The 27,992-nt window shown below is 50.4% G+C and overlaps 2 protein-coding genes across 2 annotated transcripts in view; one reads left to right on the top strand and one right to left on the bottom strand.

The window, feature by feature from the left end:
* ACSF2 (acyl-CoA synthetase family member 2) overlaps positions 1 to 27,992 on the top strand; it is a 47,878-nt gene that overhangs the window by 15,043 nt on the left and 4,843 nt on the right. The window contains 9 exon segments of the mRNA XM_011999258.1: positions 19,046 to 19,241; positions 19,612 to 19,740; positions 20,003 to 20,056; positions 20,544 to 20,662; positions 20,780 to 20,945; positions 21,515 to 21,610; positions 21,752 to 21,909; positions 22,175 to 22,266; positions 22,573 to 22,649. Of these exon segments, the coding sequence (XP_011854648.1) occupies positions 19,046 to 19,241; positions 19,612 to 19,740; positions 20,003 to 20,056; positions 20,544 to 20,662; positions 20,780 to 20,945; positions 21,515 to 21,610; positions 21,752 to 21,909; positions 22,175 to 22,266; positions 22,573 to 22,649 (1,087 nt within the window).
* Positions 22,847 to 27,282, bottom strand: CHAD (chondroadherin). Its single transcript, XM_011999257.1, has 4 exons — positions 26,349 to 27,282; positions 24,059 to 24,222; positions 23,646 to 23,791; positions 22,847 to 23,401 (listed from the first exon to the last, which is right to left on the bottom strand). Exons 1-3 carry the CDS (start codon positions 27,120 to 27,122, stop codon positions 23,650 to 23,652), a joined length of 1,080 nt encoding a protein of 359 aa, XP_011854647.1. The 5' UTR covers positions 27,123 to 27,282; the 3' UTR covers positions 22,847 to 23,401; positions 23,646 to 23,649.

Genomic DNA, 27,992 nt, shown 5'->3' with positions numbered 1-27,992 from the left:
TTTACATGCTCTGTGACTTTGGGTGAGGCGCTGCATTTCTCAGAGCCTCATTCCCTCATCTGTAAAGTGGGTATGGTATCTTGGTCAGGGAGTGGTTAGGAAGATCACAGGAGATCAGGCATGCAGGGTCTTTAGAAGAGAGCTGGCATGAGGACACAGCAATAAACATCAGCTCACATTTTTCCAAAATCTGCTTTATCACCCACAGTATGTTAGACATTTTCCATGTCATTAAATATGGTGTCTTCATTTTTAAAAAAATATTTATTTATTTATTTATTTATTTATTTTGAGACAGGATCTTACTCTGTCCCCCAGGCTGGAATGCATGGCACAATCATGGCTTACTGCAGCCTTGAACTTGTGGGCTCAAGCAATTGTCCCGCCTTAGCCTCCCAAGTAGCTGGGACACAGGCACACACCACCATGCCCGGCTAATTAAAAATACTTTTTTTGGCCAGGCGCGGTGACTCACACCTGTAATCCCAGCACTTTGGGAGGCCCAGACGGGTGGATCACCTGAGGTCAGGAGGTCAAGACCAGCCTGGCCAACATGGTGAAAGCCCATTTCTATTAAAAATACAAAAATTAGCCAGGCATGGTGGTGCACGCCTGAAGTCCCAGCTGTTTGGGAGGCTGAGGCAGAAGAATTGCTTGAACCCTGGAGGTGGAGGTTGCAGTGAGCTGAGATTGTACCACTGCACTCCAGCCTGGGTAACAAGAGTGAAACTCCATCCCAAAAAACAAAACAAAACCAAACTTTTTTTTTTTTTTGATAGATACAGGGTCTGCCCTATTGCCCAGGCTGACCTCAAACTCCTGGAATCAAACGATCCTCCCGCCTTGGCGTCCCAAAGTGCTGGGATTACAGCCATGAGCCACTACACCTGGCCTTTTAGTTTAGTTTTGTTTTAGAGACAAGATCTTTCTCTGTCACTCAGGCTGGCATGCAGTGACACATTCATGGCTCTCTGTTGCCTAGACCTACTAGGCTCAAGCCAACCTCCTGCCTCAGCCTCCCGAGTAGCTGGGACCACAGGTGCACACCACCACACCTGGCTAATTTTTAATTTTTTTGTAGAGACGGGATCTCAATATGTTGCTCAGGCTGGCCTGAGCTCCTGAATTCAAGCGATTTTCCTGGCTTGTCATCCCAAAGTGCTGGGATTATAGGTGGTGAGCCATTTTGCCTGACCATGTATTCATTTTTTAATGGCATAGTGTTGCATTGTGTATGCTCTCTGACTTAGTTATCTAATCTCTTACTCATAGGAATAGTTTTTTTTTCCCCCAGTTCTTTGCTAAGCAGCAATTAATGTCTCTATTCATACTTTTAGGCATTTTTTAGTTTAGTTTTTTTTTTTTTTGAGACGGAGTCTCGCTCTGTTCCCAGACTGGAGTGCAGTGGCGCGATCTTGGCTCACTGCAACCTCCGCCTCCTGGGTTCAAGCAATTCTCGTGCCTCAGCCTCCCACATAGCTGGGACTACAGGCTGTCTCTTATACACATCTAGATGTGTATAAGAGACAGTTTTTGTATTTTTAGTACAGACAGGGTTTCACCATGTTGGCCAGGATGGTCTCGATCTCATGACCTCGTGATCAGTCCGCCTCAGCCTCCCAAAGTGCTGGGATTACAGGCGTGAGTCAGTGCGTCTGGCCAGGTTTTCTTTGTTTTGTTTGTCGTTGTTGTTTTTTAGAATAGAGCCCTAAAATTAGAATTGCCAGGAGGCCAAACAGCTTCTCCCCTTAGATTCTCCCTGGCAGACCTGTTTGAAAAGGTATGCATTTTCCAAATGTTAATAGATATTACCAAATCAGAAGGAATTCAGATTTATAGATTTTGAAGCTAATACAGTTGGGGATGCCCTGTTTCTCAACAAGAAAAAAAACTCTTAAGTATCAGATTTTGTGCAAACTGAAGACTGATTTAGAATAAGAAAAGAATTTGCTACCAGTTGCTGCGAGCTTGAAGATTCTGTTTTGAACTCTGTTTAAGCAATTTGTCAGAAATGCTGACAGATAAATGCTTCTTGATTTGCAGCCAGCCTTCCCTCTCCAATTTCCAGGCACGCCCAGCACTGGGGTGGTAGGTAGGGGCCAGGCGGAGGGGGGCATGCTGAAGTGTAAGTTTCTTAGGCTTCCTGCCTTTGTACTTACCATCTTCTAAAAATCTTATACCAATTTACATTCTGGTATATTTCTCCACATCCTTGCCAACATTCCATATAATCAATAACTTGTTTTTATGTTGAAATTCATAGCCATTTTATTAATCTTCTCTACTTGGGGAGTTTTATTTAGGCCCTATTGAATGCAGCATGATAATTTAGTGATCTAGCTTATCCAAAATAACCTCTCCCACTGATTGCATAAAGCCAGCAAGAACATGAACCTACTTGGGTTACAAGGATGAACTCTTATTTAGCTGCAACTGCTTTCTAGTACTGTCTGTGAATACTCTGTGACAAAAGTGCCTATCGTGGAAATTTGAAATTAAACATAGACTCCTCTAGAAAGACAGCAATCTTTGGTTTGGGTAGAGGATTACTGATTTGTTCTATTTTCTCTTCTTGTAATGTTTCATTTATTACAGTATCAAACAGGTTGAATTATCTTATATCTATATATAATTTTTGGAATAGCAGCTTTTTGGCCCCAGTGGTATAATAATTTAGATAAATGATCAAAAGGAATTAAGTTTGAAATACCAGCCACTGGCTGGGCACGGTGGCTCACACCTGTAATCCCAGCACTTTTGGAGGCCAAGATGGGCGGATCACTTGAGGTCAGGAGTTTAAGACTAGCCTGGCCAACATGGCAAAACCCCATCTCTACTAAAAATACAAAAAAATTAGCCGGGCGTGGTGGTGCATGCTTGTAGTCCCAGCTACTCTGGAGGCTGAGGCAGAAGAATTGTTTGAACTAGGGAGGTGGAAGTTGCAGTGAGCTGAGATCCCACCACTGCACTCCAGCCTGGTGACAGTGCGAGACTCTGGCTCAAAAAAAAAAAAAAGAATAGGAAATATCAGCCGCTAAATGATCAGAAACTGGATATCTTCCCCAGCCCCTGACTTTCTCTCTCTCTCTCTCTCTACACACACACACCCATGCACACACTTTTTGCCACCATTTGAAAATAAGTTGTAGGCATCATAAAATCCATATTTTTCATCTTTGCTTATCTCCTGGGGAACAAATGCCTCATGGTTGTCTTTCCTTGGTCTGTGATGTGGGTACCTCCTCCTATGCTTACTGGCCATTTGTCTTCCATCTTCTGTGACTTTGTGGCAGATTTGGCCATTATTATCTTCTGTGTGTGTCACTTGGTCTGTTTTAGTGGAAAAATGTTAGCAATTAGATAATGTGGCTTTTTTTTTATGAGACTGGGGCTCACTCTGTTGCCCAGGCTGGAGTACTGTGGCATGATCATAGCTCACTGCAACCTTTAAGTCCTGGGCTCAAGTTATCCTCCTGCCTCAGCCTCCTGAATAGTTGAGACCACAGGTGCACGCCACTACCCCTGGCAAATTTTTAATTTTTTTTTATAGAGACAGGATCTTACTGCGTTGCCCAGGCTGGTCTTGAACTCCTGGACTCAGCGAATCCTCCTGCCTGGCCCTCCCAAAGTGTTGAGATTATAGGCATGAGCTACCATGCCTGACTTACATGAGGTTGTCAATTAACCTTTTTAGCAGCATCTTGGACCAGTTGCTTAACTTTTTCATCTCAATGTTCTCCATCTTTAAAACAGGAATAAAAGTCCTTATCTCCCACAAATTGCTGGGACAATTTGCCTCGAAAACCTGTATGATTGCATTACAGAGGAGATACTCAGTGTTCTTTTTCTCTTCTGTTCAGATACCCTGCAGATTTACCCATCTCTGCCTTCCCCTCTGACAGTGCTTATCTTTTTCATAAAGCAGAATCATTATATTCCCAACTTGTCATCAAAAGTGTCTACAGGCTGGGCATGGTGGCTGGTGTCTGTAATCCCAACACTTTGGGAGGCCAAGGCAGGAAGATTGCTTGAGCTCAGCAGGTCAAGACGAGCCTGGGCAACATAGGGAGACATTCTGACTCTACAAAAAAAAATTTTTTTTGATCATGTCGGTCTGCTGGTACATGTCTGTTGTCCCAGCTACTCAGGAGACTGGGATAGGAGGATCGCTTGAAATTAGGAGGTCAAGGCTGCAGTGAGCTGTGATCATGCCACTGCACTCCAGCCTATGCTTCAGAGCAAGACCTCATCTCTTAAAAAAAAAAAAAATTGTAAACCTGCCCTTTGGATCTTGCTGGAGCCTTGCATTCAGTAAGCCATATTCTAAATGAGCAACTCTGTGTCATCAGCTGCTCTGTGCTCCTGAACCTGTAGAACATGCATCCACATCTGAAACAGGTTGGCAGGGCTAACAGTCACATTCTACCATGACTGTCCAGAAAACACATCCTCAGGAAGGAAAAGCCCACGACATTCAACATTAGGACTGTTTATTTTCTTGAGTAATTTCTAAGACAGAGATCATGAACAGATGTGTTTTCTTGCTTGCCCAGCTTTATTAATGTATATATTTTGCACAGACGTGCTGTGTGCTGCTTTTATTTTTCTGACAGAATGTTAAATGGGTACTGTAATGTTGCTAAATTTAGTTTATTAATTATGACTATATTGGCAGTAGTTTAAGCCCTAGAAGGTTTTTTTTTAAACTTCATGTTGAAATATATGACAGATTCAGAAAAGTACACTTTTTTTTTTTTTTTTGAGACAATCTTGGCTCACTGCAATCTCCGCCTCCCGGGTTCAAGTGATTCTCCTGCCTCAGCCTCCCGAGTAGCTGGGATTACAGGCACGTGTCACCATGCCTGGTTACTTTTTGTATTTTTAGTAGAGAGGGGTTTCACCATGTTGGTCAGGCTGATCTCGAACTCCTGACCTCAAGTGATCCACCCACCTCGGCCTCCCAAAGCCACCACACCCAGCCAGAAAAGTACACATATTTTAAGGCCCACTTGATCCACTTTTGATAAACTGAACACACCCATGTAACCAGCACTCAAATCAAGACACAGAACATGACCAGAAACCAGGAGTTCCCTCGTGACCTCTTTAAGTCACTGACCCTCACCAACTGACCACTCTCCTGACTTCTAACAGCATAGATTAGTTTTGCCTATTTGGTACATATAAATGGAATTAGACAGTACACCTTTTAAAATCTGGCTTCTTTCATTGAACATTATTTTTATGAGATTCATTCAGATCACTGGGCATAATCATAGTTCCTTTGCTCTCATTACTGTATAATTACAAATAAGTCACCACTTATTGATCTATTCCATTGTTGATGGACATTTGGGTATTTTGAATATTGAAAATGATGCAAATAACCTAGTACCTGTCTTTTGGTGAGCACATGTTTGATTTCTATTGGATATATACCTAGGAGTAGACATTATTTTTTAAGTGTACATTCAATGGCTTATGGTATATTCATAGATATGTGTAACCATCACTATGGTCAATTTTAGAACATTTTCATCACCTCACAGAGTTACCCTATGCCCTTGTAGCTATTATCTCTCTGTCTTCCCATCCCTCCCAGCCCTCAGCAACCACTTCATCTGCTTTCTGTCTCTATAGAATTACCTATTCTGGACATTTCATATATATGGAGTCATACTGTCTTGTATGATCAAAATAAGGATGGCCAGGCGTGGTGGCTCCCTCTTGCAATCCCAGCACTTTGGGAGGTTGACACAGGTAGATCACTTGAGCTCAGGAGTTCAAGAACAGCCTGGGCATCATGGCGAAACCCAGTCTCTACCAAAAGTACAAAAATTAGCCAGATACGATGGTGCATGCTTAGAGTCCCAGCTACTCGGCAGAGTTGGGACAGGAGGATCTCTTGGGCCCCAGAGACAGAGGTTGTAGTGAGCCGAGATCACGCCACTGCACTCCAGCCTGGGCCACAGCGTGAGACTCTGTCTCAATAATGAAATGATCAAAGTATGATTTCACGAGTCACACAGTTTATTGCCATACAAAGAGATTTTTTTTTTCTTTTTTTGTTCACAGTGCTTAAAGCGGGGAGAATAAGAAAACAAATCTCACAGGGAATACACCCAATAGAAGAACTCCCTTAGCCATATAGTGAGTGAGTTCCAGTCTGTTAGAGTCCAGTTATTAAAGTCTAACTGCCCGCTTAGGATGAAAGCAAGCCTCTGTGGAAAGTAGTCTAACTGAAGCTTGAGGCATACGTTTATAGGAGAGATTCTCAGCTAGATGGCTTGACCATGCTAGAGGGTGTACCGGAGTTGGGTGAAGCTTTGGAAATTAGCTTAAAGGCTAATAGAGTGTGGCCTTAGCTCAGCCTGAACTTTCACTCTTCCGAGAAGCTCTCAGACAGAGTGTAGCCATGCCACAGCCCAAGGTCTCAAAGTGTCTGTCAAACTCTTGGGTTTATATGTATAGTCCGGCGTTGCTTAACAATGGGAACACATTCTGAGAAATACGTCAGATGATTTTGTCGTTGTGCAAACATCATCAAGTGCACTTACACAAAACTAGATGGTAGAGCCTATTACACACCTAGGCTATGTGGTAGAGCCTGTTGCTCCCAGGCTGCAAACCTGTACAAATTGTCACTGTCCTAAAGACTGTAGGCAGTTGTAACACAGGGGTAAGTATTCATGTATCTGAACATATCTAAACATAGAAAAGGTATAGTCAAAATACGGTATTACAATATAATCTATGGGACTGCTGTCATATATGCCATCCATCATAAGCCAAAATGTCATTTTGCAGTGCATGACTGTATTTTAGAGTCCAGTAGCTGAGGTCAATAGCTCACACATGGGGTCTGATAAGGTGTGATGGTGTCACATTCTCAAGGGGCGAGGAGTACACTCTATGTTCTTGTCACAGCAAAACATGTCACTCCCATAGCAAATGTCAACATAAGTAACAAACAGAAAAAAATTCTTCAAGTATAATGAGTTTAATTGGGAATAAGCATTGCAATGAGGAATATGCACACCACAGTAAACTATGGGCATATTCTTGGGGGTAAAGGAAGACAAGGATTTTTAAAGGTAAAATGAGGGTTACATATGTTGTCTTGAAACAATTATCCTCGGCTACAAGGATCAAAAACAAGGGCGGCACCTGTCCAGGGCTGGACAGGTAGTCGCTGGTCAAATGTCTTCACAGAAGTATTTTTTGTGTGTGTAAGATTGAGGTGGCCTTTGTGCAAGGTTGTGGTTTTAGCAAAGTCTCTTATGATATCTTTTGTTATCAGGTAGTCATGCACCAGAACCCTCCCTGCATGTTCTTACCTGGCTCCATTTTGTCAAGGTTTGACACAAGTGACTCCATTTTGATTCTAGCAACTTTTTCACAAACTATGTATGTATTTGGAATTATTTCAAAGTTGCATAACATATACAATATGTAGTTTTGTTGTTGTTGTTTTGAAGACGGAGTCTCGCTCTGTCACCCAGGCTGGAGTGCAGTGGTGCGATCTGGGCTTACTGCAACTTCCGCCTCCTGGGTTCAAGCAATTCTCCTGCCTCAGCCTCCCGAGTAGCTGGGATTACAGGCGCCCACCACAAAGGCTGGCTAATTTTTGTATTTTTAGTAGAGACAGGGTTTCTTCATGTTGCCCAGGGTGTTCTCCAACTCCTGAGCTCAGGCAATCTGCCTGCCTCAGCCTCCCAAAGTGCTAGGATTACAGGCATGAGCCACCACGCCCGGCCCAATATGTCGTCTTTTGTTACTGGCTTCTTTCACTTATAAATGTTTTCAAGGTTCCACCATGTTGTAACATGTATCAGTACTTCATTTCCTTTTTAAAAATTGCTTTATTGTAGTAAAATGCATGTAACATACAATATACCATCTTAACCATTAAAGTTTGCAGTTTAGTGGCATTAAGTACAGTACACTCACACTTTTGTGCAAACATCAGCACCACCCACCTCCAGAACTTGTTCATCTTTCCCAACTGAAATTCTGTACCCGTTAAACGATAAGTTCCCTTGCCCCCTCCCCAGCCCCCAGCAAGCACCATTCTACTCCTAGACAGCTTTTCCCTTCAGTTTCTTTCCTCTTTCACTTAATAAATGAGAGGGTCCATTGCTGACAAATGGGATTGCTTCTCTAAGTGGAGGCCTTCTTGCATATATGCAATTGAGTGTATCCTAAAAAAGGGTAACAGAAAATGTGGTTGTAGAAAGACAAGAGGTGGAGACACAAACTGGCTGAGGGTTTTTATGTTGGGTGTCCTATCCATAGGCCACAGCAGCCCCACCACAGATCTGCCTGATTCTTTGGCATCAAGACGTTGATCCAGCTCACGCCTGTAATCCCAGCACACTGGGAGGCCGAGGCAGGTGGATCACTTGAGGTCAAGAGTTTGAGACCAGCCTGGCCAACATGGTGAAACCCCATCTCTACCAAAAAATACAAAAATTGGCCAGGTGTGGTGGCACATACTTCTAATCCCAGCTACTTAGGAGGCTGAGGTGGGAGAGTTGCTTGAACCCAGGAGGCAGAAGCTGCAGTGAGCCAAGATCATGCCACTGTACTCTAGCCTGGGAGATAGGGTGACATCCTGTCTCAAAAAAAAAAAAAAAAAAAAAGTGATCCTGCAAGCCATTTCCATGTTGTGGATTTGCTGGCAGATTTCAGAGCTCTCCTGCTGTCACTGTCAGCATAGCTTCTCATAATACTACCAACACTTAATGTCCTTAATGAGTTCATCCACGGTGAGGACTCTGTTTAGGGTCCTGTATGTGCCTTCCACATTCCCTTCCTGTGCCATCATAGTCCTGGCAATGAACTTCAGGTTTTAAATCCATGAGCTTGGATCTAAGTCTCCACTCTGCCAAGCCTGATGTTCCATACCCAGATGACCCCTGTAATCCAAGTAATAGATTCCATTGTATGGACGGATATGCCGCATTCTGTTTATCCATTCATCTGTTGCTGGACATTTGGTTTGTTTCCACCTTTTGGGTATTGTGAATAGTGCTGCTGTAAACATTCATGTACGAGTTTTTGTTTGTTTTGTTTGAGACAGAGTTGCACTCTGTCACCCAGGCCGGTGTGTAGTGGTGTGATGGTAGCTCGCTGTAGCCTCGACCTCTCAGGCTCAAGTGATCCTTCCACCTAGGCCTCCAGAGTAGCTGGCACTACAGGTGTGTACCACCACGCCCAGCTAATTTTTAAATTTTTTTTTTTGTAGAGATGGAATCTCACTATGTTGCCCAGGCTAGTCTCAAACTCCTGGGCTCAAGCGATCCTCCCACCTTGGCTGCAGAGAGTACTGGGCTTACAGGCATGAGCCACTGTGCCTGGCCCAAGTTTTTGTTTGAACACATGTTTTCAGTTCTTTTGGGCATATATTATAACTAGGAATGGAATTGCTGGGTTATATGCTAATTCTGTATTTAACTTTTTGAAGAGTCACCACACTGTTTTCCAGGCAGCTGAATCATTTTACATTCCCACCAGCAATATACAAGGATTACAATGTCTTCACATGCTTGCCAACATATATTTTGTTTTCTGATTTTTTTTTTTTTTGTTTGAGACAGAGTTTTGCTCTTGTCAACCAGGATGGAGTGCAAATGGCACAATCTTGGCTCATTGCAACCTCCGCCTTTCGGGTACACGCGATTCTCCTGCCTCAGCCTCCCAAGTAGCTGGGATTACAGGCACCCGTGACCACAGCCGGCTAATTTTTGTATTTTTAGTAGAGACAAGATTTCATCATATTGGTCAGGCTGACCTCGAACTCCTGACCTCCAGTGATCTGCTCGCCTTGGCCTCCCAAAGTGCTGGGATTATAGGCATGAGCCACCATGCCCAGCCCTTGATTTTATTTTGTTTTTTGCCTTCTGGGTGAGCATGATGTGGTACCTCATTGTGGTTTTAATTTCCGTTTCATCTGCTTGTTAGCCATTCATAGATTACCTTCAGCAAGATGTCTACTATTTTTTAATGAGTCATTATGTGCATTATTTTTAATTCATTCATTTGGTCATTCATTTGAGCACCTCTTATGTTCCTGGCACTCAGCCACTTGGGATAAAGCAGTGAACACGTTAGTTGCCAACACTGAAAAGTCAGGAGAATTCTTAAAAAATAAAAAATAAAATTTCTCGTTCCTGACTTCTCTACTCAGATCTGGGCCGGAGCTCTCAGGAGCCAGCCTACTGCCGGCACCTTTAAGGTGGGGCTGTGCTTTGTTTCTTCAAGGCTCTTATCAGGCCTCAGTCCCACCTGGGCCCTGAGAGCCTTGGGTTTTACAATACCCATGCTAAGTAGCTGATGCCTCTCCAAGTAGTTACTTTAGTTCTGAGTTGAGAACAACTGGCACCGCTGTTTTTCCTCTAACTGCTTAAGCTTCCCATGTCGCATTGAAAAAATAATCCTAAGACCAAATCCCTTTAAGAATAGAAGTTGGGATACCGTGGCTCATACCTGTAGTCCCAGCTACTTGGGAGGCTAAGATGGGAAGGTCTCTTAAGCCTGAGAGCTTGAGGCTTCAGTGAGCAGTAATTGTGCCACTGCACTACAGCCTGGGTGACATAGTGAGTCTCAAAACCAAACGAAACAATAGAAAAAGAAGTGTCGGGTTGAGGGGTGCGGTTGGGGGAGGGAGAGCATCAGGGTAAATAGCTAATGCACGCAGGGCTTAATACCTAGGTGACAGGTTGATAGGTGCAGCAAACCACCATGGCAAATGTTTACCTATGTAACAAACCTGCATGTTCTACACAGGTATCCCAAAACTTAAAATAAAATTAAAAAAAAAAGAAAGAGAAAGAAGTGGCCATCCTTTATGCCCCAGGCATTTGGGGTGTGGGCAAGGAAGGAGAATTGGTTTGTTTATGCTCCCTCTTTCTAAATGATGGGTGGTTCCTGTGTTTATGAGCACATTGCATTGATATGAGTTTGTAGAACTCTTAATTCCTTGGAAGAGCCGCCTGTTTCCAACTCAACCCTGCCCTACCCTGGCCCCAGTTTCTTGGGATCAGTTAGTAGAAATTGCGGAGGTTATATTATCTCTGATGATCAGATAGGATATAAATTCCAAACCAGAAGGAACAGGAATTGCCTATGCCCACTCCTTTCTCCCAGATCTGAGGGTGGGGCACGGGCAGGCATGGCTGTAACGTTGAGGCGGTTGCACCGCGTCCTCTGCTCCTGGCTCAGGTGTTCATCAGTCACATGGGTCACTTGATCTCTTTGCACTTCAGCTTCTTTACCTGTAGAAAGGGAGTTCATGATTCTCACCTGCATTAAAAAAAAATTTTTTTTAAATTTTGAGACGGAGTTTCGCTCTGTGGCCCAGGCTGGAGTGCAGTGGCACAATCTTGGCTCACTGCAACCTCCACCTCCTGGGTTCAAGTGATTCTCCTACCTCAGCCTCCTGAGTAGCTGGGATTACAGGCACACACTACTACACCCGGCTAATTTTTTGTATTTTTAGTAGAGACGGGGTTTCACCATGTTGGCCAGGATGGTCTCAAACTCCTGACCTCAAGTGATCCACCCACCTCGGCCTCCCAAAGTGCTGGGATTACAGGCATGAGCCACCGCACCTACAGGATTATATTAGTGTATCTCGAAGAAACCCAAACTGAGAGTGACTGAAAGAAGATGGGGGCAAGGGAATGGTTGTGTGTCCTGACTATTATCAATATCAATATCCTGGCTACAATATTGTACTATAGTTTTGCAAGATGTTAACATTGGGAAAATTTGAATATTGATGGTGAAGAGTGCATGAGATATTTCTGTATTGTTTCTTTTTTGTAGCTTTTTGTGGTTATTATTATTATTATTATTTTGAGACAGGCTCTTGCTCTGTTGCCCAGGCTGGAGTGCAGTGGGCGTGATCAACCTTGAACTCCTAGGCTCAAGAGATCCTCCTGCCTCAGCGTCCCAAGTAGCTAGGAGTACAGGTGCACGCTACTATGCCCAGCTAATTAAAAGAAAAAAAAAATTGCCCGTGTGGGCAACATGGCAAAACCTCATCTCTACAAAACATACAAAAAATTAGCCAGCCATGGGGTCTTGTTAGCCAGTCATGGGACTTGTAGTCCTAGCTACACAGGAGGCTGAGATGGGAGAATCACATGAGCCCAGGAGGTCCAGGCTGCAGTCAGTGAACCATGACTACACCACTGCCCTTGAGCCTGGGCGAAAGAACTGTCTCAAATTTTTTTGTTGTTCTTGTTTTTGTTTTTTTAGAGACAGGGTCTTGCTCTGTTGCCCAAGCTGGTCTCAAACTCCTGGGCTTGAGCAATTCCTCTGCTGTGACCTTCCAAAGTGCTGGGATTACAGGCATGAGCCACCGTACCTGGCCTCGATATTATTTCTTACATCTGCATATGAATCTACAAATATCTCAAAATCAATAATTTAATTTTCAAAAGCGAAAAAAGAAAAAAGAAAGGAGATGGGACTTTCTTTATCTGGGAGACAGCCAGTCTGTGACTGGTGTGGTAACTCCTGCTGTCCAGGCGCCAGGCTCCTCTCTTATTGCTCTGTGGTGCCCAAAATCACTATGTGGTCTAAAATGCTACCATTATTTTCCTGTCACAAGCAGCATTCCAGCCTGAGGAAGAAAAAAAAGAGAAGATGTCCCTTCCTTTGAAAGTTTCTTCTCCGAAGTTGCACACACTACCCCTCTTTAAACTCCACTGGCCCGAACCTCACCATCTGGCCAGACCGGCTTCTGGGGAAGCTTGGAAACCTGGTCTTTATTTCACACAGTGTGGCCAGCTAGATGTCTGAGGCTGTGTCGTGAGAGAAGAAGGACCTGTTGGGGTTTCTGTCACACCACCTGTCAGAGCTGCTGTGAAGACACAGGAAAAAACACATAGGAGAAAGACGCAGGAGAAAGCCAATTGAACGGAATTTTTTCTTTTTTCTTTTTTTTTGTCCCATAAATCAGCCTGTTGATTTCCCAACTAGAATTTCCAGGAGACCACTGTTTGGTCTGAAAACCATGGTGAATAATGGAGAACCAAGTTCCAAACCAAATGGGACTCCTGAGGCCGGGCGCGGTGGCTCAAGCCTGTAATCCCAGCATTTTGGGAGGCTGAGACGGGCGGATCACGAGGTCAGGAGATGGAGACCATCCTGGCTAACACGGTGAAACCCTGTCTCTACTAAAAAAAAAAAATACAAAACGGGCGCGGTGGCGGGCGCCTGTAGTCCCAGCTACGCGGGAGGCTGAGGCAGGAGAATGGCGTGAACCCGGGAGGCGGAGCTTGTAGTGAGCCGAGATCCGGCCACTGCACTCCAGCCTGGGCGACAGAGCGAGACTCCGTCTCAAAAAAAAAAAAAAAAAAAACAAACAAACAAACAAAAAAACACCAAATGGGACTCCTGGTCATTGTGAGAATAGGAGGATGCTTGTTATGAGGCTGAACACCTGCCGTCCAGGTTGGAGTGCAGTGGCACCATCTTGGCTCACTGCAACCCCTGCCTCCTGGATTCAAGAGATTTTCCTGCCTCAGCCTCCCGGGTAGCTGGGACTATAGGTGTGCACCACCACGCCTGGTTTATTTTTGTATTTTTAGTAGAGATGGGGTTTCACCCTGTTGGCTTGGCTGGTCTCAAACTCCTGACCTCAGGTGATCCATCCGCCTCGGCCTCCTGAAGTGCTGGGATTATAGATGTAAGCCACCATGCCTGGCCAGTTCCCAGACTTTATAGGTGGGGAAGGTGAGCTCTAGAAAGGAGAAATCCTGTGTCTTAATTTGAATTCCCCTGAGAACAAGGACTTGGGTGCAGGTAGTTTATTTTGGAGAGTGATCCTAGGAAGTGGAGATAGGAGGTAGAGAGAGCAAACAGGGAGTGGGGAAGCCGATGAGGGGATGTTGTTAACATCATCACCCTAGGCAACAAGAGCTTCATTCACCTGGACCTCTGAGAAGGTACAGATACCTCCCAGAAAAGGGGAGACTTGGAGCTCCAGCCCCATGGGGTTGACTGCTGTGCCTAGAGGCATGATCTCCTCTTCCAGGCTGGGCTGGCCTGCGGAACCAGGGACTCCCACATTGAGGAAGTTCCTGTAGCTAAAATCAAGGGTGGGCGGAGGAGCTGTGACATGAGACACCCGTCACCCACCCAGCCAGCGGCACACCTGCGGTGAGACCTGGGATCCCCGACTCCCTGGCCTGGTGCGTTCTCCTCCCGTCCCCTGAGCTTCAGAGCATCAGCAGTGTTCCTCCTTCCCTGTGATGCTTGTCCTCACCTCCCAGGTGAGGAGTCTAAGAAAACAGCCTTTCCATCAGCCCCTGTCGTGACAGACCCTCCAGTGGGATGGCAGCGGCTGCCTCGCCCATTTACAGGGCAACTCAGTTTTGCTCCCTGCTGCCCTGAAATTTGTTCCTCCCGGAAATTGTCCCTCACAAGGCATGAGCAGTCAATCAATAGAAGATATACGTGGTCTTCCTAGCACAACAGCTGCAGAATGAGCTGTGAAGTGCCCCATCAGGAGTCCTGAACAGCTTCAAACGTTTCCCCTCTAGTAACTGCCTGACACGCCCCAACCCCAATAATCATTGTGCATTTAACTTAGGGGTTGCCTCACCCTTGGGAGATCCAAACCCCTAGGCTGACTTCCTGTCCTTCATGGAGGAGAAGGCTCTTGTCCCCATGTACTACTCAGTTTCTACTCAGGGCCAGTGACCTGGAGCCTTGGCACAGAAAGCCTGGAGAGAGAAGCTCAGGTAAATCACACTGCTTTGGCCAAGCAGACAGGTGACCTGTGAGAGGTGGGAACAGCCTCATCCTGAACACTACACCCTCTGATATAAAGGTACCTGGTGGCCGGGCGCAGTAGTGGCTCATGCCAGTAATCCCAGCACTTTGGGAGGCCGAGGCGGGCGGATCACCTGAGGTCGGGAGTTCAAGACCAGCCTGACCAACATGGAGAAACCCTGTCTCTACTGAAAATACAAAATTAGCCAGGCATGGTGGTGTGTGCCTGTAATCCCAGGTACTCGGGAGGCTGAGGCAGGAGAATCGTTTGAACCCAGGAGGCGGAGGTCGTGGTGAGCCAAGATCATGCCATTGCACTCCAGCCTGGCAATGAGAGCGAAACTCTGTCTCAAAAAAAAAAAAAAAAGTGCCTGGTGGCCGGGTGCAGTGGCTCACACCTGTAATTCCAGGACTTTGGGATGCCAAGGTGGGAGAAACTTGAGCCCAGGAGTTCGAGACCAATCCTGGCAACATAGTAAGACTCCATCTCTACCAAAAAATAAAAATAAAAATAAAAATTAGCTGGGTGTGGTGGCACACATCTGTAGTCCCAGCTACTTGGGAGGCTGAGGTGGGAGGACTGCTTGAGTTTGGGAGGTCGAGGCTTCAGTGAGCCATGGCTGCACCGCTGCACTCTAGCCAGGATGACAAAGTAAGATCCTTTCTCAAAAACAGACAAACAAACAATGAAAAAAAAACAAAAGAAAAAAAAAAAGACCCCTGGGAAGTCCAGGTGTCACACCCTGTTCCCAGGACTGCGTGTCCTCACTGGCCTGCTCTAGGTACCAGTTTCTGAGCTGTTACTCAGACCTAGGTGGGAATGTGAACAGAGCAAATTCTGTTCCCATAGAAGGTGTGCTCTGGTTTCCAGACCTTCCAGGCCATCATTGGATATGTGCTCGGCCTGGTGGACTCCAGGTAGAGGCTCCAGGGGCCCCCTATGCTGAGGACCACACTCTTGCAGGAGGATGTGGAGGTTTGGAGGGACATGCAGCATCTTCCTTCATCAGTAGGGGGATGGGAAGAGGACCAATTTTCCACTCTAGGCCTTGGCAGATCTCAGTAGACCCTGAGGACCCACAGATTTCATAGACATGTGGAACTGAGTGAAATTACAAGGGTGAGAAGCAGGAGGAGCTGAGGTTGGTAGTTGAGATGTGGGGAGTGTGGGGAAAGAAAGCCCACTCTGTCCCGTGTATCCCTGGAGAGAGAGTAGGTTATCTTCCTTTTGTTCTCTTCCTTACTGAATAGTCTTAATCCGAGAGTTGAAATGATTTGTTTACATACCTTTCTCTTCCTACCACACTGTGACTACTTAGAGGGCTGGGAGCAGTGTCTTATCCATCCCTGTATCCCTAGCACCTGGCACAGGGCTGGCACACAGTAGGTGCTCACTAAAGCTTGCTTGAATAGATGAGTCAAAGACGGTTGGGTGGCTTAGATTGCCAAGAGAGTGGTTGTCAAAGTGTGGTTCACAGAATCCTTCTCGTCCAGGCCCACTTCAGAATCACATGGGATTCTGTTAAAAATTCAGATTCCCCCAGTCCACTCCCCAGAAGCTCTGCAATGAGTAGGCATTGCAGGAACCCAGGAATTCGCATTCTTTGTGAGATCCTGAGATGATTTCGAAGCAGATCTCCATGGACCACATCCTGAAAAACTGTCCCTTGGAGGAGGGAGTGACACTGGTTGAGAAGGTTCCTTCTGATGTCCCTGGAGGGATAAGGGAGGGATCAGCCCATAAACACAGATCCTGGTTCCAACATCCATCCATCCCTCTTCACTTCATAAATGATGTGGGTCCATTTGGGCCCATGGGTGGAGAAAACTCCAACCCTAGAACCTGGAGTATGGGGCTCTCTTCATTCTTCCAGGCCGAATGTCCTCTGCTCTGGGCCCTTTGGTTTCAGCTGGGTTCAAGTTCCAGTCACTCCTCCCATTCTCACAGCACTCCCTCTCATTTTCTGTGCTCCAGCCACAGAGACAAGCTCTCCTCTGCCGGAAATGCCCTCCTCTCCCTTCTCTGATGATGAACACTTCCTCACCCTTCAGCTCTCAGCGTAGGCATAACTTTCTTAAGGGAGTTTTCCTTGAAGCTCCAGGTGATCCCAGATTCCCTCTTACAGGTGCTCCTCGGACCACGGTCCCTTCCTTATCTCAGCTTTCTAAACATACATTCATCATTACTAAGGTTGACTGCACTCCTCTCTTTCCGACCAGACCCTTAGCTCTGCAAGGACAGGGACTGTTTTTGGTTATGTTCATTTTTTAGCATTGGGCCTTCTCTGTGGTGGGTGTTTACTAAATATTTGTTGGAGGAATAAATGTTGGCTAATTACTCTGTAGGGCTGAGGAGGCCATAGTGTGGGTGGCCCCAGGGCCCAGGTCTAAGAGAGGCTACCTTAACCCAGCTTTGAGGGGACAGAGAATGGGCCTCAGATGGGCTGGGGGTCTCCCCCCATAGTCTGCCTCATGGCTCCCATTTCCTGATTTTCTAGGCTATTCCCACCCACGAAGAGCTAATATGTCTAATTTCCCCAGAGACAGGGAGCTTCTTAGAGGAAGGACTGTGGCTTATTCTATCTCTAGTCCTAGCATAGTACTTGGCACATACGGGTGCTCACTGAATGTGTGTTGAATGCGTGGTCGATAAATGCCATGAATGGACGGTAAAATGCCTGTCGATTACAGAGCACTTCAGCATTCCCAGAGCACCTTTGCAGGCCTGTTCACACTTGAACCTCATGCCCCCTCTATGAAATAGGCAAGGCAGTCTGTTCATCCCCTTCTAGCCAAAGAGTAAACAGATAACTTGCCAGGTCTCACTGGGTTTTGTTGGTTTGTTGTTTGAGACAGGGACTCTGTCTGTCACCCAGGCTCAAGTGCAGTGGTGCAACCATGACTCACTGCAACCTCTGCCTCCCAGGCTCGGGTGATCCTCCCCCCTCAACCTCCAGAGTAGCTGGGACTACAGGCATGCGCTACCATACCTGGTTAATTGTTAAAAATGTTTCATAGAGACAGGGTTTCCCTGTATTGCCCAGGCTGGTCTCGAACTCCTGGGCTCAGGCGATCCTCCTGCTGCAGCCTCCCAAAGTGCTGGCATTACTTTACAGGTGTGAGCAACCGTGCCCAGCTCAGGTGCCACAGTTAATAAAAGGTGGGGAAAGTTCAGTGGAGCAGTAATGGAAGTGCAGGTTCTCCTCCAGCTTGGCGTGCCCTTACTTGGGGGTCGTTTCTTACCTGGCAGGGCTGGGAGGAGATGGGTAGTTCCTGAAAGGCTGATGGAGAAAAGTGGGGAGTAGGTTACTACTCCCGTGACTGCCCAGACCTCTACCCAGACCTGTTTCCACCTGTGCCCTGAGATGGATAGGCAGCCACATGTGAGAGGTGAAGAGTCCCGGTCCCAGACTAGAACCCGAGCCAGATCCCGAGCTGGCTGCTTCCTCCACTTGACATCCTCTCAGTACTCTCAGGCTCTTGGTGCCCCTTGCTTGTCTGACATCTGGCCCCTTTTCCTTAACTGGCTGCTTTCAGCCAGCTTCTTAATTCCCTGGAGACTGAAACTGCCTGCCTTGTGACATCATCTGAGAGTGGGAGCTGGAGCCCAGGTACCATTTGGCGTATAGGGGCTTTCTTCTTCATCTGCAGGTGCCCAGGATCTTGTAGCACCTGGCGCTGGACACCTACAGGCCTGTGGAATAACAGGGGCCTCCCAGCTGCCTCTCTTAGGGCCTCCATCTGCCCTCTCCTTTATTCCTTTCCTATTCTGTCTTTGGCTTTCAGGCCCTCAGGAGAAAAACTGGCCCACTAAGGAGCCTAAAATCCTAAGGCCTTGGATTCCAGCCCTGGGTCCAGGCACAGCTTACCTGGTTCCTTAGGAAGGACCCCAGTGACCTGTTTATTCTCCAGGAGGCAGGGCCTGGGGGCGAAGGCATGGTCCTGCTTTGTAAGATCTGTCTGCGCAGGCAGGCTCTCCCAGGCTTCGCTAGGGCATCTCACCTTTCCCCGGAAGGTGAAGGAGGGCCCTTTGCTCCAGCTTGGTGTAACCTTGTCCCTGTCCTGCTGCCTTGGGATTAGGTTTGAGGCTGGGAAAAGGGTCTGGGGGATTTTAGGCTTATGGGAAGATCTGGAGAAAACCTAGTGGTTTCTAACATGTTGTCAGCAGCCTACCCCCTGGCTTGACTGGGTGTGCCATGCCCTTGGTTCCAGGGAGGCTGATCTGGGACAGTCAAACTCATAGCTCCTCTCCCTACAGTTCCAGAGAGGTGGATCGCATGGTTCCCCTGCCCGTTGGAGGCCTCAGCTACGTTCAAGGGTGCACCAAAAACCATCTTCTCAGCAAGACTGTGGGCCGGTGCCTGGAGGCCACAGCACAGAGGGTCCCAGAACGAGAGGCCTTGGTCGACCTCCATGAAAACGTCAGGTTGACCTTTGCCCAACTCAAGGAGGAGGTGGGTCCTGACCTGGAAACCTCAAAGTGGGCAGGTGCTAGTTCCCAAGCTGCCCTGGCTGAGCAGAACCAGGAGCGTGGGCACCTGGCTATGGGGCAGTGTGCTAGGGCTGCCAGAGAACCCCAAGGGATGGCAGGAGAAGGAGACAGGACTGAGGCACAGGGGGTCCAACACCTCCTGTATCAGCAGCTCCTGGAGCACTTGTTAACTATGCAGGCTCCAGGGCAGACCCACTGAGGCTGGGAATCTGCCTGTCCTTTTGTCCCCAGTGATTGTGATGAGAACTCCCGGGCTAAGGGCTGAGGGTGGGCGTCTTGGGCCCCTTCCTGCTTGCCCCATCTCACCCCTTGTGCCCCATCTTTTACACCAGGTGGACAAAGCTGCTTCTGGCCTCCTGAGCATTGGTCTCTGCAAGGGTGACCGGCTGGGCATGTGGGGACCTAACTCCTATGCATGGGTGCTCATACAGTTGGCCACTGCCCAGGCGGGCATCATTCTGGTGAGGAGGGGCTTGCTTGGCACAGCTGGGTGTGCGTGGGGGAACATCATTCAAGGGGAGTCCCTCAGGCCCTCAGCCCCCAGGACCAAACCAGTGCCTGATTGGTTTCAAACCAGGTTGTGCTTTCTCCTGAGGCCCACCAAGGAGGCCTCTGGGAGTCAGGGGGTGTACAGTGCTGCCTCTATGCCTCCTGGGGGTAGAGGGGCAGCAGGAGGGACAGGGTCTGCCCAGAATACTGATATGCCCTCACCGCTTCCACCAGGTGTCTGTGAACCCAGCCTACCAGGCTACGGAACTGGAGTATGTCCTCAAGAAGGTACAGCTCATTCGTCAGGGAGGGGCCCGGCTGGGGCCTGGCCCAGGGGGCTGCACAGACTCTGCCTGTCACAGAGTCTGACGGTGTGAGCTAGGGCATGCGTGGGTGGGTGACATGCAGAGTGTCCTTCCTTAGGTCATAGATGGTTGGAAGGTGGCCCCAACTCCATGGAGAGGGTGGTTGGTCAAACACAAACCTGGCGTGAGTGTGCAGGGACGGGGGCATGTGTGTGTCAGGGCAGAGGTGCATGTACGCGTGTGTGTCCATCCTCCTATGTGATGCATATGTGTCTCAGGGTGTGGTGCGTGTGTCTTGGGGTTGGTTCACGTGTGCATTTGTCTTGCAGTGTGGTGCCTGGGAGTGTGCTGGAGGTGTGTGTGTCAGAGACGGGTGCCTCTGTATGAGAGCAACTGATTAGTGAGGACTCCCCCAGAGCTCTAGTCTGAGGCTCCCTGCTGACTGCAGGTGGGGGACTCCCCTTCCACAGGTGGGCTGCAAGGCCCTTGTGTTCCCCAAGCAATTCAAGACCCAGCAATACTACAACATCCTGAAGCAGATCTGTCCAGAGGTGGAGAATGCCCAGCCAGGGGCCTTGAAAAGTCAGAGGTGGGTGTGTCCCGGGTTAGTGGGTGGTGCGTCATTCAGCATCCCTGATCCCTTCACTTACTACTCACCCTGCCCCCTCCCTCAGCCCCTGTCTCTCACCATCCTCCCCACCCCCAGGCTCCCAGATCTGACCACAGTCATCTCAGTGGATGCCCCTTTGCCGGGAACCCTGCTCCTGGATGAAGTGCTGGCGGCTGGCAGCACACAGCAGCATCTGGAACAGCTCCAGCACATCCAGCAGTTCCTGTCCTGCCATGACCCCATCAACATCCAGTTCACCTCGGTAAGGCAGAGGTCTCCAGGCCCCAAGCCCAGGTGGACACATGCCCCCTGCCTCTGTGACACTTCCGCAGGGATGGGGAGACAGCAGAGGAGAGCAGGCATTCTTTACTGAGACTGGCCTTCAGCTGTCCTCTCTGCTCTGGAAAATATCAGCACCTGGTGTCCTTGTCACATTTCCTCCCCTAGACCCCTGCCCTCTCCACTCCAGCCCTCTTGTTCACGGTGCAGTGGCAGATTCACTGAACCAACACAGGTTAGAACTGCTAGAGGCTGCCCCTCATTTAGCTGATGGGGAATCAAAGACCCAGAGAGAGAATTTGCCCAAGCCAGCTTGTGGGTGGCAGAGTTCTCTGGGTCATATAGGTGGCATGAGAACGGAGACCTTATCTTCTGCATTGCTGGACCCTGACACCTGGCATTGTGGTAGACCTTTTGCAAATATACTGAACAGATGGATCTGGGGCAACAATCCCTGTCTCCTGATTCCTGGTCCAGTGCTCTTCAAGGCAGTGGCCTAGGGTGGGAAGGAGATGAGAAGGAGGCCAAGCCATGCCCTGCTTGCCTTGTCAGGGAACAACAGGCAGCCCCAAGGGGGCCACCCTCTCCCACTACAACATTGTCAACAACTCCAGCATATTAGGAGAGCGCCTGAAACTGCATGAGAAGGTGAGGCGGCTCTAGGCCCAGGGCAAGGCTGCAGGAGGGGTGGCTCAGGCAGGGGTGGGGGGCTGGCTGGGCTCCCCTTGCCAGCTAGAGGAACTGACTTCTGGTTCCAAGACAGACCCAGCCTCCTGTCTCCATCACCAGACACCAGAGCAGTTGCGGATGATCCTGCCCAGCCCCCTGTACCATTGCCTGGGTTCTGTGGGAGGCACAATGATGTGTCTGATGTACGGTGCCACCCTCATCCTGGCCTCTCCCGTCTTCAATGGCAAAAAGGCACTGGAGGCCATCAGCAGAGAGAGGTGGGCACTGGTGAACAGGCTACTTGTAGGCTGATAAAACCCTCTTGTTCCTCACTCCTGGGCCCTGACACCTTTCCGAGCTGCCTCCTCCCGCCAGCCAGGAGACTGGGGATGGGGACAGTGGAGGACCCCCAGGAGAGGACCAGTTCCTGCCTCAGGAGCGTCTCCTGCCTGTTCCCTTTGCTGCAGTTTCATGGCGGGGTGGGTGAGAAGAGGGAGTTCCCTTCCACTTCCAAGCCTAATTTCGAGACCTCCTCCTATACAGAGGCTCCTTCCTGTATGGTACCCCCACGATGTTCGTGGACATTCTGAACCAGCCAGACTTCTCCAGTTATGACATCTCGACCATGCGTGGAGGTGGGGTGGGGCCAAGGGCAGCCAGGCGTGGGGAGGGGGCTGCTTCCCCTACAGGAATGGCCTGGGTGAGTTAGCTCCCAGTCTTTTATTTAGGGGGCAGGAAGGACACTGTAAAAATGTGGGTGGGAGGGAGGGAGATCCCCAGTGTCCCGGGACACCAGCCCAGGGCCAGCTGCCAGGTGTAGGAAAGGCTTGGGGTCAGGGGAGAAAAGGGAAGGTTCCTCCCTCGAATGAGCTGTAGGTGAAAGGACTCCACGGGGCCTGGAGAAGTGGGGAGCTGTGTCAGCCCCTCTCTCTGTGATTCAGGTGTCATTGCTGGGTCCCCTGCACCTCCAGAGTTGATCCGAGCCATCATCAACAAGATAAATATGAAGGACCTGGTGGTGAGTGGTGACCGGGGCCCGGGCTGTGGGCAGGCCAGGCCTGGGATGACAACAGATTGACAGACATGGGGATGAGCCCAGGCCAGATGTTCAAAGGCGACCCTCGCAGCCAGCCCTCCCTCCAGAAAGCAGATGTGATAAAAGATAGTCTGACCTCATCAACACCTGGTGGGTGAAGGAAATAGGTGGCAGGGGACTAAATATCATACATACATACATTTATATTTATAGAAATCTCAGGAAGAAATTGCAGCATGGGAAGATGGCAGCAAAGCACCGATGTCCTGCTAGAATGTCCTGGCAGGTGGGGGCTGGCAGAGTTGGGGCATGGGCTTTAAAACCCTTTCTGGAAGCAAGGGGTGGGGCAAGGATCTGATGATTGTTGCCACGTGGCAGGGAAAGAGGAACAGAGGAAGGATGATCCTGGAAGGGTGGCCATCCTGATGACCAACCCATTGTGGCTCTGATTGACTTGGGGGGGGTCTCAGCAACAGCTTCTCTGAGAGGAGCTGGAGGGTGGGGAAGGCATGATGGCTAGGGAGGGGCTCAGCCTTCCTTCTCCCCAGGACACTGCTGGGTGGAGCTGGGTTGGTAGTGGAGTGCCCGAGGCCCCCTGCCAGGACGTGTCTAGGTGTGGGCAGCTCTGTGCATCAGCAGAGGCTGTGGGGAGAAGGTAGGGGTGGAAGTGGGAAGGTCAGTAGTCTCTCCGGTGGAAGGCAGTGGCCAGTCACCAGGACTGGCTGAGTCAGAACCTGTAAGGAGGCAAGGATCGATGTCAGTACTCCAGCAACCCAGATAATGCTTGGAGAAAATGATGGAAGTCCTGGGCAGGAGCTTTTCCTCCCTTTGAAAGGGGCCCCAGTCCTCCCCTCCTCTCTCTGTAAAAATGGAGGGTCTGCCTGCCCCTCCAGTGGGAGGGGGTACCCTGGAAGATACCAGCTCACTTGCTGGAATCGCCAAAGAGGGATATAGGGGACCTGTTTACCCAGCCCCCACCTGTTTAATGGCGGCCAGCTTTCTTGGACCTCTTGGTAGGGAACTTGCAGCTGCGGAAGGCGTCTGTGTCACGGATGTGTTGGCCCTTGAACTTGGCAGGTGAGGCACAGGTGGCATCTGGGCGGGAGGCCTTGGCTTCCAGCCACCTGGAGAGACAGAAACTTGCTGGGTCTGGGGAAGAAGGTGGGAGTGCTGAGGGGAAGGGCAGTGAACTATGGGACCAGGATTGACTTGGCCACAGGATAGTCTGAAGCTGTCATCTTCATTTTACAGATAGGGAAACTGAGGCTCCCAGGGTCCCATGCCTATTAGGTGGCAGATCTAGGATGCATGTCCAACATGTCTTAGTGCAGGGCTAATGTGTCTCTATCACATGAGGGTGGGCTCTGGGAGTGACATGGGGGTGTTCTTACCGCCGAAGACCCCGGAGCTGGCAGGTACACTTCCAGGGGTTGTTGGTAAGGGTGAGGGTCTCCAGGCTGTCGAAAGGGAAGTTGGAGGGCAGGTGGTTCAGGCGGTTGTTCTCCAAATGGGCGTGTTTCAGTGTGGTTACACCCAGGAAGGCACCATCTGAGAACTGGGGAGCAAGGTGGGCATGAGTGAATGAGTGAGCACCCGAGCGCCAGAGGGGCAGCGTCCTTCCCTGAACCTGAGCCATAGCACTTTGAGGAGTTTCCCGGTTTTCAAAGCAGTGTGACCAAGTGGTCTCAGATGATCCAATCTACACAACCCTCTTTGAGATAGGTGGTGTTCTTTTCTTTTCTTTTTTTTTTTTTTTGAGACAGAGTCTTGCTGTGTTGCCCAGGCTGGAGTGCACTGGCACGATCTCAGCTTACTACAACCTCCACCTCCCGGGTTCACACCATTCTCCTGCCTCAGCCTCCCGAGTAGCTGGGACTACAGGCTCCCACCACCACACCCGGCTAATTTTTTGTATTTTCAATAGAGACGTGGTTTCACCGTGTTAGCCAGGATGGTCTCAATCTCCTGACCTCGTGATCTGCCTGCCTCGGCCTCCCAAAGTGCTGGGATTACAGGCGCGAGCCACCGCACCCGGCCAGGTTATTTTCAATATGCAAATGGGGAAACGGAAAAAGTGCTGTCCTTTGCCCTGGGTCACAGCAGTGGGTAAACAGTAGCCACAGGACCACACCCAGCTCCTCTTCCCCTGGCACCACAATCCCTGCACAAACACTGGGACTGTGGAGCTGCCAGAGTTTGGCCCCAGCAACCCAAACTGGTACATGGTGAACTTGGTCTGTGCTTAGTGGAGTGGGCAGTGGGCCCAGGCTCCCCACAGTCCCAGGGTCCCAGGACTTCCCCCAGCTCTGTCCTCACTGCTCCCCCACTGCCAGCCAGACACTATTTGTGAAGCCACCTTGGTGGAGCCTTTGGCCAGGTTGGACGGCTCCAGAGGAAATGTTCTATTGGTGCCCACACCTTTGCCCAGGCGCCACAATTCCTGTCTGGCCTCCCCTGCCCCAAACCACCCCCTGATTCGCCGCTCTGCTGCCCACTGAAAGACCACTCTGGCACTGGTGGGCCACAGGGGACTCCAACTTCAGCTGGGGAGAGGCAGGGCTGAAGAAGGGCAGGCTTGAGCAGGCTCCATCCACCCAAACAAAGGTTGGCTGCTGCCCAAGTGAGATTCTGCCCACATCTCCACACCCGCACCCTCTCCTGTGGCCCACATTAAGGTATGAAGGTCTCCAGAAACCAGACTCTCCTCTACCTTGTTGGTCCCCACCCACACCTCCTGGCTGAAGGCCCTGTACCAGGGTGATTTTTCCAGTCCCAGAGAAGGGATTCTGCTCGGATCCAATATAGCCCCAGCTGGCCAGACACTGGGCACCCCAGGGGAGAAAGGAATGAGTGAGGAAGCAGACAGGAGATGAGTCTAGTGACGGGGGAGGGCAAAGGGCAGTCAGCAGTCTGGAGACAGTGAGGCATGCCAGTCTTCCCTATGGAGAGACACCTGGGGTCTTGTGCCAAGGATTGACAATAGTGGTCTTGCCTTTGCCCCTTCACGGAGCCCATGGGCATGATGCTTGCAGCCTGGGGGAGCCCTTGGTCCCATGCCTACTGAGCTGCAATGGACTTGAGAATGCAATGAATTGTGTCTGTGTGAATTGGGCAGGGCCATCCACCGGGGCCTCTGTGGGGCATGGAGAATGTCTTCCTCAGGCATTTGCTTCCCCTCACTCCCCAGTCCCCCACTCCCCCTTAGCACGCATGCACAGCCCCCACCAGGAACAGGGTCTCTTTGTGGGCCTGATCTGCCCAGCTCCTCTAGAAGGCTCCTCAATAAACAAACCTTCCTTTATGGGGTGGTAGGTTTACTGGAGACGGGAAAACAGCAGAGGGGGGCTGGAAGGCCCAACAGGAAGAGGTGGCTGCTGCCCGCAGTGGGGGGTTTGGGAGCACTGGAGATGGCCCTAGGGGGCCATTTGTGGGGCCAGGGCAGCCCCACTCCTTTTATATGTAAGAATCCTAGGAGGGCAGTGGCCGAGACTGGCAGCCGACAGCGATTAGGGTAGGGATGTGACAAGGTGAGGAAGGGAGGTGGCAGAGCTGTTCACCTTGGAGATAGCCAGAGGGACAGGGAACCTGGGGACAGGGGTTGGTGCCAGCTGTGGCTCTGGCTCCTGGGGCCTCCAGGAAGGGAAGAAGGAACCAGGGCAGAACCTGCAGCCAGGAGCTCACCTTCTCCAGGTTGGTGTTGTCCAGCCAGAGGGTTTCCAGGTATCTGCCAAAGGACTGGAAGGCATTGTCCGGGATGCTTTTCAGGGGGTTGTGGGACAGCTTCAGCTCCTCCACCACCCGTAGCTTGCTCAGGGCAGCCGAGGGGTAGCTGGACAGCTGGTTCCTGTCCACGTGGAATTTGGCGAGGTTCTCTACGTCGTCCAGGGCCCCGGGCTGCAGGGAGCTCAGCGCGTTTTCCGACAGGTAGAGCCAGCGCAGGTCCTTGGCTCCCTGGAAGGCGCCTGCGCGCAGCTCACGGATTTTGTTGTTGTTGAGCTGCAAGATGAAGAGGTTGACCAGCGGGGAGAGCAACCCCCGGGGCAGCTCGGTGACCTTGTTGTGGTCCAGGTAGAGGTAGGTCAGCTCGGTCAGGTCGTCGAAGGCACCTGCGCGCAGCACGCGGATGTCGTTATGGGACAGGTACAAGTAGATAAGCTGCTTGAGGCCGCGGAAGGCACCGGCGGCCACCTCGCGAATCTGGCAGTGCTGCAGGTGCAGCGACACGAGGTTCGGCATGGCCCGAAACGAGTTGGCAGCCAGCACCGGGAAGTTGTTGCGCTGTAGGTTGAGCAGCTTTGTCTTCTCTGATACCTTGGGGATCTTCTGCAGCCCCACCTTGTCGCAAATGACGTGCTGCAGGTCGCCGTGGCAGTGGCAGTTCTGGGGGCAGGCGGCCAGCGCCGGCAGCAGACCAGCCAGGAGGCCGAGGCTGAGCAAGAGCATTGGGCTGGCCATGGCCAGGACTCCTGGGGCCGGGGCTGGGGGCAGCAGCGGCGGCGGGGCGCGGGCAGCGGCGAGTCCTGGGCGCTCGGGTCTGCCGCCCTCTTTATACGGTGGCCCTGACCGCAGCCGGCAGCCGAGCCAGCTCCTACGTGGAGCATCGAGGCCACTGGGCTTAACTCGCTCGCGCCCAGAGATGCGCCCCCGCCCTCCACGGGGAAGGGGGCGGGGCCCTTCCCCCAGCCGGCGACCGTGCATAGGGGAGTGGGACCGTGGCCCCCGAGCCCCGGCTCTAGCCCCCTGCTCTCCTGTGCTGCTCCTCTGCCTACCACCTTTCCCGGGGCTTTTCTGGGAAGGGGGAATGGTTATGTCTGGAGCCCCGAGTTTACATCGTAGAGAGGGAGGCGTTCCCTGAACTTATTTGTTTGCTCAAGTTTGAGCCTCCACGCCGCACCATCCACACACGCTCGGCCTGGTGCACTGGATGCGAGGCGGGAGGAAGCGGGACCGGACAGCCGGACGCGTCTCCCCGCGGTGGGCCAGCTGGCGGCGCTTTAATGGGGTGCTTGTGCAGCGCCGGCCGAGGGTGAGAGCCGCCCCGGCGTGGGGCTCCCACTTCGGACGCGCCGAAGTTGGCCCTGGGGAGACCCGAGCTCTTTCCCCACCCTGGGGCGCGCCCCCACCCCTCTCTTCCAACCCTGCTTGCGCCTCCATCCCCTTTTTCCACAGCTGAAGGCTGAGCAAAAAAGTGGGAAGTCGGGGAGGGTGGCCAACGGGAATGGCAAACACACCTGGAAACCACAGGCCACAAGCACAGTCTCACTATCCTCCCTCCTTCATCGCCCCGAAATATCCCCATCCCTCATCCCCAACCCTAGTGGTCAG

Source organism: Mandrillus leucophaeus, unplaced genomic scaffold (assembly GCF_000951045.1).
Source record: "Mandrillus leucophaeus isolate KB7577 unplaced genomic scaffold, Mleu.le_1.0 Scaffold59, whole genome shotgun sequence".
Taxonomy (NCBI): Eukaryota; Metazoa; Chordata; class Mammalia; order Primates; family Cercopithecidae; genus Mandrillus; species Mandrillus leucophaeus.
Note: the sequence above shows the minus strand (reverse complement) of the source record. Positions and strands in the feature narration are given on the sequence as shown.

Bases quoted from the DNA above. Each gene is read 5' to 3' on its own strand.
- CHAD (XM_011999257.1), bottom strand. From the start codon at position 27,122: ATGGCCAGCCCAATGCTCTTGCTCAGCCTCGGCCTCCTGGCTGGTCTG. The intron at 24,223-26,348 runs GTGAGCTCCTGG...CTTGCTCCCCAG, and splicing joins ACAACACCAACCTGGAGAAG to TTCTCAGATGGTGCCTTCCT. The intron at 23,792-24,058 runs GTAAGAACACCC...CTGTCTCTCCAG, and splicing joins CAGCTCCGGGGTCTTCGGCG to GTGGCTGGAAGCCAAGGCCT.